The following is a 10011-nucleotide window of genomic DNA, read 5'->3' as shown; positions in this document are numbered from 1 at the left end:
TAATATATACTGCCAGGGGGTGGGCTTACTGTTGGCTGGGGATTTATCAGGCTGCCAATAGCAACCAATCACAGCTCAGCTTCTATTTTGCTACAGTTAATTAATCTGAGCTCTGATTGGTTAATATAGGCAACAAAGACATTCTCAGTATAACAATGCTAATATATGTTGTGAAATTCTTCTATTAGCTTAGTTTTTGCCTTTTAATAATTACATTTCTATCTATTTGTTTTGTGGTTTTTGTGTGCAGAATAAATTTTTGTTAACACATTCTATTTTGTTAACAGCAGTCATTAACCCGGGCTTAGCCGGGTAGTACAGCTAGTATTCTATAAATCTACAAATAGGATCACATAGCCCTCCTACGCCAGAGACAATAGGATGCCCCGGTGGGACACATGGGTCTTTGTGGACTTTTGGCAAGAGGTAGAACGTGGGTACTATAGGATGTTGAATAGATAACCCCTCCAGGACTTTCTTAGTAATAATCCCCTGATAGAAAGCTTCATCCAAGATGAGTAAAATTTCTCTCTGAAACCAGATAAAGGGTTCTGTGGGAGAGCCATATATGCCTCCCTGTCCCTCAACTGTCTAAAGACCTCCCGTTCATACATCTTAGGCTACTTTCACACTGGCGTTAACTGCAATCCGCCACAATGTGTCGTTTTGCCGAAAAAACGCATCCTGCAAAAGTGCTTGCAGGATGCGTTTTTTCCCAATAGACTTACATTAAGCGACGTATTGCGACGGATTGACACACGTGTTGTGGCAGACCGTCGGGACCAAAAAACGCTACATGTAACGTTTTTTGCTCACGACGGTCTGCTTTTTCCGACCGCGCATGCGCGTCCGGAACTCCGCCCCCACCTCCCCGCACTTCCCCGCACCTCACAATGGGGTAGCGGATGCGCTGGAAAAATGCATCCGCTGCCCCCGTTGTGCGGCGGAGACAACGCTAGCGTCGGGAACCTCGGCCCGACGCACCGCGACGGGCCGAGCCCGACGCTAGTGTGAAAGTAGCCTAAGGCTACTTCCACACTAGCGTCGTTTGGCCTCCATCGCAATGCGTCGTTTTTGAGAAAAAACGCATCCTGCAAAAGTGCCTGCAGGATGCGTTTTTTTCTCCATTGACTTGCATTAGCGACGCATTGCGATGGATTGCCACACGTCGCATCCGTCGTGCGACGGATGCATCATGCTTTGGCGGACCGTCGGCACAAAAAAAACGCTACATGTAACTTTTTTTGTGCCGACGGTCCGCCATTTCCGACCGCGCATGCGCGGCCGGAACTCCGCCTCCCCGCACCTCACAATGGGGCAGCGGATGCGTTGAAAAACTGCATCCGCTGCCCCGTTGTGCGGTGCTTGCACAGTATGCGTAGGGTCGACGCTAGTATATATATATATATATATATATATATATATATATATATATATATATATATATATATATATATATATATATAGGAAATCCCATTTAAATGGATTATGCCAAGTAATCCCCTTTCCCGAGAACTTTGTAGTCGCTGGGGTCCGACCGCTGGGACTCCCATGATCTTGAGAACAGGCGCTCTATAGAAGTGGTCAGGGCCGCCATCAGGGCATTACAGCCGTAACTGGCGTATGGGGCCCGGTGGGCAGAGGGGGCCCACATCGGGCCCCGTCTCATCTGCCCACTGGGCCCCTACCGGCAGCTGCAGGCTGAACTGGGCCCTTAGCTGCGGCTGGCGCTGCAGCGCTATTGACGTGCGGGCCCGCGCCCGCACGTCAATAGTTAACAGCCACCAGCCAATCGGAGGCTGGCAGCTGACGTCAGCCGCAGCGTGCATGTCGCCGGCGTCTGACGTCATTGTCAGTCACCGGCGAGTGCACGCTGCAGCTGCTTGGAGAGAGCAGGAGCGCGGGAGGTAAGTAGAACTTTGTTTTTTTTTTTATTAATTGAGAGCGGCGATCCGGGGCAGAGCGCTGGACACAGGGGGGCAGAGCGCTGGACACGGGGGCAGAGCGCTGGACACAGGGGGCAGAGCGCTGGACACAGGGGGGCAGAGCGCTGGACACAGGGGGGCAGAGCGCTGGACACAGGGGGGCAGAGCGCTGGACACAGGGGGGCAGAGCGCTGGACACAGGGGGGCAGAGCGCTGGACACAGGGGGGCAGAGCGCTGGACACAGGGGGGCAGAGCGCTGGACACAGGGGCAGAAAGCTGGACACGGGCAGAAAGCAGAAACGGGGCATGACTGGAGACAGATGGGGCAGGAATGGAAACAGATGGGGCAGAATTGAGACACAGGGGGCATGATTGCAGAAATGGGGGCATGATTGGAGATGGAGCAGAATGGTGATATGGGCATGATTGGAGACACTGGAGGCAGGATTGGAGACAGATGGGGCAGGATCATGGGGCAGGATGGATACGATGGAGACAGATGGGGCAGGATTGGGAGATCATATGGGGCAGGATGGATACTTATTAGGGCAGGATGGGAGAACATATGGCTGACGCCAGGAATGAGACACACGGGGCCAGGATGGCGAATATTATTACCATAGGGGCTAATTAAGGGATATTATTACTGCAGTGATGTATTTATTTTATTTTTTGAGTACACTGTTTTAAATGGAGGGGCAGTCCTATTACTGTGTAGAGTGACACTATGTCGCCTTCTTCATGTGGTGTAATGTAGAAGTTGGGAAAATTAAGTAATGTGTTCTGCAAGTGGAACTCGAGATAACGGTGTTATTTCCTGCAGAAACGAGTCCTGGCTGCATGAAATGATGGCGGTCTGTGCGGGATGAAAGATGAAGGACTTCACCTAGAGACGTCCCTGGTGAGTCAGTGTGTTACCTATACACTGACACTATACACTGTATACTATATACAGAGCTCCTGTGTATAATATCACCAGTGATCACTGGATTACCTATACACTATATACAGAGCTCCTGTGTATAATGTCACTGGTGATCACTGTATTACCTGTACACAGACACTGCATACTAAGTACAGATCGCCTGTGTATAATGGCACTTATGGTGATAGTATTGTGTTTTTTTTTTTATTATTGATCAGTATTGTAGTATTCAGTCACTATGTGTTGGTAATATGTGGTCTGGTCATGATGTTGTGGTATTTGTTCCTTGTATTTGATATTATTTGATCACTGTGGTGGTAATATGTCATCTGGTCATGGTGTGGCGGTATTTGTGCCTTGTAGATAGTATTATAGGTCATTGTGGTGATATGGTGTCTGGTCATGGTGCTGTGGTATTTGTTCCTTGTATGTGGTATTATAGGTCATTTTAAAAATTGAAAAATAAAAATATACCTAAATTATACTGCATATTTTAACAAATATTTAATAGGTTACAGTAGAGTAGGGCCTGGCCAAAAGTGTCTACCTTGTCATTTTGGTGGCTTAAAAAAAATCTTTTGGCCAAAACAAAAGCTGCCGGCTATATGTGTGATCTGGTGATGGGAACTGTCAATGTGTGATAGGTGAGAAGTGGAGTTTTTCCAAGAGAGAGCGGTGGGACTGTGGACAGTTTGAGGGGTGGAGCGTGGAGGCGGGGCTGGGGTGGAGCCTGGGCGGAGTCTCAAGGGGGCCCTGGAAATTTTGCCAGTATGGGGCCCCGAAATTTCTAGTGGCAGCCCTGGAAGTGGTCGATCATGCGCAGTGCTACAGCATTCACACATGGCTCTTCAACTAACGCCTTTAAGAGGACTGTTGAAGGGCACAACACAGTATAGCAAAATCCACTGATCGGGTGTGGGGGGAGTTTTATAGTTTGTGGGGTTTGTGTTTCAGGGCTGCTTTTTAGTCCCAGTCCAGCCCTGGACATCTCTGCAGGGAGGCTGCCATACGTTGTACTGGTTTTACTCCCTGCATATTGTAGGGCATCTGAAGTGTTCGGGTAGCAGTGTCATCGCCCCGTGTTGTTCTGTAGCCCACATCCCCACACTGACTATATACAGTGGGCAACTAAGGTGTAGACAGCAGTTCCTTATGAATAGTAAGGTCAGTGGGTAAATGTGTCTACCTCTTTCACAATGGTATGGGCCAAATGTGAGCTGAGGTAAAACATTGCTAGAAGCTAAGAGGGACCAAGCTTTCTTCTCTCTAGCTTCTGACATGTCCATACACAGACACTACACAGCTGTGTGTGGCAGTAGTTCTTTTAATAGTCTTATCACACCTGTCTGCCATACTTCCTTGAGGTGGGCGGGAATCATAGTTGACGTGTTCTAGTATTAAACTCCCATTTGCCAGCTTTGGAAATGCACAATTTATGGTTGGAGAATTGGCAGTATTACATGTCAGGATGTGACTTTCCCCACCTGGTGATTGCAGGGGTTAGAGGGGCACACTTCCATTTATAAGGGGTCGTCCCTGTCAGGCTGGGTTTACAGGAGCTTATTACCGTAGACACACGAGGGTGTGAGTTCGGATTGGGACACCCTCCATGAGGCTGGAGGTTGTTGTCTGTATACAGACTGTGTACTTCACTCTTGTGAACCCAGCCTACAACTAATTGCGTAATGGTGCATGCATTACTAACGCAGATGTCGTTTGCGTTGTCACCATTTCTAATTCACCTATATATTTTGGCATGGGGGGACCCCATTTGAAGTTTGCATCGGGGCCCATAACTTTATAGTTATGCCACGGCTCTGTAGTAAGCTCTGTTCTGCACCCATATCTCTGTAGTAAGCTCCGTTCTGCTCCCATATCTCTGTAGGAAGCTCGGTTCTGCTCCAATATCTCCGGAGTAAACTCTGTTCTGTTCCTGTATCTACATACCAGCCTGTTTTTAAAGCCTGTTATCTCTGCTTCTTCAATGCAATGGCCAGATGTAAGCAGGGAAAAGGAGGGCCACCGCAACTCGAGGGCCACTGCCTTGTGATTGCTCCCCAGGCTGAAAAGTGCCAGCCAGCCCCTGAATAGGAGTGATAATGTGATGACCACTGAAGCACAGGCTACGTTCACATTTGCGGTGTGCGCCGCAGCGTTGTCGCCGCAACAAAACGCATGCGTCGTGCGTCCCTATCTTTAACATTGGGGCCGCATGTACATGCGTTGTCATGCGTTGTGTTGCGTTGTACGCCGCATGCGGCGTTAGGGCGCACCTGTCAGGGCGCGGCAAACGCAACATGTTGCATTTTTCGGGCGGCGCCGACCTTTTAAAAAACGCATGCGTCGTGTTTGCGTCGTCGATGCGCCTTTTACCCAATTGACTTGTATTGACAACGCAGACGACGCAAGTACTTGCGTCGTGGTGCGTTGTACGACGCATGCGTTTTCCAATAAAAAATGCAAAACATTGTCTAGACTTTGTCTAGACACTAAAAAAACACTATATATATATATATATATATATATATAAAAAAAAGGGGTTTGGCATTGTCTTTCACAAGGCTATCTACAGAGAAGACTGACTGAAGGGAATCTGCTTTCCAAACCTGTAAGTACCGGTATATATTTCTCTTTGCATATTTTTTATTCTGTGTTTTATTTCTTGATTTTTATTTAATTTGTGCAATGTTTGGTCTGTGCTATTGTACGGTTATGGCACTGTGGGTTGTTATTGAAAAATTGTTTTTTTTAATCTGGTTATGATGTACTTCTGGCGTTATATGCTGGCGTTTATTGTCTTCGGCCTTGCTTGGTTTTGGGTTGTTCTGGTGTCATGCGGTTGTTCAATGTCTTTTTTTTGGCTGATTTTTTCTTGTTAAATTTCTGGTGCATGTCTTTTTCTGGTTTCTATTGTTGGGGGTAACCGTATGGCGTTTTCTTGGCTCATGTCTTGCTGTGTTTTATTATGCTGTTGGCATTTTTTTTTTCTTTCCTTGAGTGTCTTTTCTTGCTGGTGGGGGCTACATTTATGATGTTTCATTTGTATTGTATTGTTCCGTGCTGCTATGCCATTCTATTTTCAATTGTATTTTCCCTCTTTTTTTTTTTTTTTCTTTTATCTCTGATGGTTTTACGTCGTTTTCCGTATGGCATATATCTCCTTCCTTGACTGTTTGCATTGCCAAGTGTGTAGTATAATGGATTTTTTTTTTTTTTTTGGTGGGGCCCTTTTTTTTTAATTTCATGTGTTTTCTTTTCTATTTGACTATGGGTTATCTTTTGGGTTGCTGTATTTTGTAACAGCGGTTGTCCCGTAATGTTTATTGCTTATTATCTAGAATGGTATTTATCACCTTTTTCTGATGTATTTCTGTGGTTATATGTCACCAGATGGTGTTGTTTTGGATCATGTCTTGTTGTAATTGTAAATTATGGCGTTCATTAGTTTGCTATTTCATTGTGCCTTTTTTTTTCCTGTAAGGTTTTTTTTGTACGTTTTTATAATTAAAAATTAGCACATAGGTGTCTATTTTTGCTTAATTTTGTTTGGGTCTATTCTTGTATTGTTTCTTCTATTGTATTGTCTTGCAATGTATGGCGTTGTGGTGTCGCTTTTTGAGTTTGCATTGTCCTATCCGTCAACAGTCAATTGTGGTTGTTTTAATTTTTTTGGCCTATTTTATTGTATGTGGCATTGTTGCTTTGGAAGTTATTTTTTTGCTCATTTTTTCATTGCAGAGCAAACTTGCAAGAATGGCCAGTGAGTCTGAACATAGCCAATCGGCGCGGGGGAGTGCGGTGAGTAATTATGTCCAGTTGCTTACTATTCGCTGCCATTTGTAGCATTGACAATAATTTTTGTATACAATTTTTACAGGCTTCTTCAAGTGAGGGAGAAGGCACACAGCGGGAGCAGAGAGCTCGGGGCCAAGGTGTGGCGTCAGGCCGGCGAGTGAGTATTTTTTTTTAATTTATTTATTTATTTTTTTGAGTAGCATCCTGCTGTGAGGAACATTACATTTCAGTAGCATCCTGCTTTCACTAGGGATGTTTACTAAGCTTAATTACATTATAGCTTTTCAGGGCAGCAAGTATTGGGGGAAGGTAACATAAAGTTGAACTCCCTGCACAAAAACATTCCAAAATACAGGTGTAGAAACCATCAATATACATACATCAAATGGCAAAGGATAGGGCAAAGGTACATATCATGACAGGTGCTGGTGGTTGTTAATATTTGCATATTTGTAACCTTTTTGTTTTCTAATTTTTCTAGGTTTCACAACGGGACCAAGGAGACAGTGGCATAGATGTGGAGCTCCTGATCTCCAGCATCCAGGAGCGTGGCCCGTTGTGGGACAGCCGTGACCCCCGGCACATGGACCAGGTGGTGTTGAGGCGTTTGTGGGTAGAGGTGGCAAAGTCGCTGTGGGATGGCTTTGACAGCGCTTCAGCCAAGGACAAAGGCAACTTTCGTGAGTATTGCTGATACGCTGCTATGACCCATCTTGCCAGGATAAACACAACCGTGTGTGATGCGATCAACGCCTAAACTTTGCATCGCACACGGTTGTTTTATCCTTTTAAAATGCTAAATATGTAACCTTTTTTTTTCTTTGCAATCACAGTTAAAAAGTTGAGGACCAGATGGCGATCCATGAAGGACCGTTTCAATAAGGGGCTCCGTACTGAGGAGGAGCAAGCTCGGAGTGGTGCTGCTGCGGCCAAGTCTGTGCCCTACAAATACCACAGGGCACTACAGTTCCTAAGACCGGTCCTTGGCCGCCGACAGTAAGTATTTTGTCCACATACCATATTGCACAGCCACATTGTACATTGCCCAGACACGTACATTGTGCATCCACATAGTACACGTTCTAGCCACGTATCCACATAGTATATTTCCCAGGCACATAGTGTATTGGCCATCCATGTAGTCAGCGTAACATATTGGCCATCCACGTAACTTTTTCCCTTGTGGAATGGTATATAGCCCATTAGTAATTTTTTGGGTTAAGCGTGAGTCCTTGTAGTCCATGACAGGTTACGTTCTGAGTCAGGGTAGTTCTGATCGCAGGAATAATGATGACGTCTCGATCACATGATCCTAACGTCATGGCCGTTCCTGCGATCAGATCAGCAAAGTCACTGTGAATTTTTTTTCTTTTTTTTTTAAATTTTTATCTTGACGTTAAATTTTATACTATTTTTGCGGCATAGGCAGCGTCAAGAAAGAGTTTTAGACAAAAATTGTTTTTACCCATGACAGTGGTATGCGGTCAAAAGGCTTTGGCAGCGGGAATGAACATTAATTTTCTGCCGTTGGTATGTCCATGATTGTTATAGTCAGCCATAACGGTCAGCTGGCGATAACAATCAGCAATTTATTATAGGCCACACAGACTGATAGACAGAGGATTTGTATTGTTGTGTAATGTAATTTTAATTTTATTACAGGAGTTGGCGTATGTGATAGGTTATTAATTGAAGACTAATTTTTCCCTTATCTTTTCACAGGACACACAGCAGCACCCTCGAGCGAGCTCGCCCCGCAGGAGCGGACCTTCATGAATCGCCATCTGACCCGTCACAGCCCTCCCACAGCGACAGCAGGCTTGCACCACCATCTGGAGAACCGGCAGCCGGTCCATCAGGTGTTCCCCTGCCCGAGGCCTCTGGCGCACCTTCGTTCGGGAATTCCCGACAGCGCCAGCGGGCCTCGGACAGGCCAGCCATGCCCGAATTTTTGCATTTGAGCACGGTTTTCCAGAACTGTTTCAAGGCGTTGAGCGATAAAATGGACACTCGTCTGTCCAATATCGACCGGCGCCTTGAAACTATGGAATCCGAGCTCTCGAGTCCGGCCAAACATTTTTTTAGTACCATTGCTAAGGGCATGGTGGAACACCTTACGCCGGAACTCCAGATTTCGGTGATGCAGGCCTGCAACACTGCCTACGTGAGGGCTCTGCAGCAGGCTCGGGTCATGCAGTCAGCGACAATGCCCGTAGTGCCGTCGCTGGCTAGCATGACTCCGACTCCTGCTGCAGAGCCACTCCAGCCACCCCACCGAGGTCCACATGCCGAGCGACGCCACCACAGGCACTATAGCATTGTGCCGCCGACTCCTGCTCCTGCCAGGCCCTCATCCTCCCGTAGCCGTCATTCTGGGGGAGCTGCCGCGGGAGAGAAGAGAAAAAGGAAAGAAGGAGGACACACACGGAGGCTCTGGCTGCTCCAATACAGACACCAAGTGCGCATCGGGGCTCTAGCCGCAGCAGGAGCAGCCAGGGCCAACCAAGAACCTGGCAAAGGCTTGTGTTGCCTCCTCCCTCCCCTACAGATGTGGCGGTTTCATCACCAGTATACCCTGCGGAGGGTTTGGACCTGCCATCTAGCCTCCTGGACTCTGGCTCAGCATCCTCTTCCTCTCCCCATTCCCAAACACCAGAGACTTACCATTCACCGCTGGTAGCGGAGGTTGATACCCCCTAAGTTTCTTTCCCCTTTTTTTTTCTGTTTCCCCCCAATAAAAATTGTTTGATTTAAAACAATATTTGTTCTTATTTTCCAGTATACTTCTCGGCAATTCACGCCGTGCGCCGTCTACACATATTTTGTGCTTCAAACACCTCATATATGCAATGTCAGACAGTATTTTTACAATTTTTATTTTGCCTTTTTTTGGGTGTCTCTCATTGCTGTATGAGGTGTTTTCAAACACTAAGGGTATGTGTCCACGCTCAGGATTGCATCAGGATTTGGTCAGGATTCAGTATTTGTAAGCCAAAACCAGGAGTGGGTGATAAATACAGAAGTGGAGCATATGTTTCTATTCTACTTTTCCTCTAATTTTTCCACTCCTGGTTTTGGCTTACAAATACTGATGGACAATCCTGACAAAATCCTGATGCAATCCTGAACGTGAACACATACCCTAAAGGTACCTTCACACTTAAGCAACGCTGCAGCGAAACAGACAATGATGCAGATCACTGCAGCATCGCTATTTGGTCACTGGAGAGCTGTCTGTGTGACAGCTCTCTAGCGACCAACGATGCCGAGGTCCCCGGGTAACCAGGGTAAACATCGGGTTGCTAAGCGCAGGGCCGCGCTTCCGATGTTTACCCTGGTTACCAGTGTTAAATGTAAAAAAAACA

General features: G+C 46.5%; 1 protein-coding gene across 1 annotated transcript; it reads left to right on the top strand.

Annotated features, from left to right (window-relative positions):
- Positions 1–5478: 5478 nt before the first annotated feature.
- LOC143807077 (uncharacterized) lies at positions 5479–9715 on the top strand. Its single transcript, XM_077288273.1, has 4 exons — positions 5479–6803; positions 7128–7326; positions 7480–7642; positions 8369–9715. The coding sequence occupies exons 1-4, from the start codon at positions 6660–6662 to the stop codon at positions 9324–9326; spliced, it is 1464 nt and encodes a 487-aa protein (XP_077144388.1). The 5' UTR covers positions 5479–6659; the 3' UTR covers positions 9327–9715.
- The last annotated feature ends 296 nt before the right edge of the window (positions 9716–10011 follow it).

Source organism: Ranitomeya variabilis, chromosome 2 (assembly GCF_051348905.1).
Source record: "Ranitomeya variabilis isolate aRanVar5 chromosome 2, aRanVar5.hap1, whole genome shotgun sequence".
NCBI classification, from domain to species: Eukaryota; Metazoa; Chordata; class Amphibia; order Anura; family Dendrobatidae; genus Ranitomeya; species Ranitomeya variabilis.
This window is presented reverse-complemented; position numbering and strand designations above follow the sequence as displayed.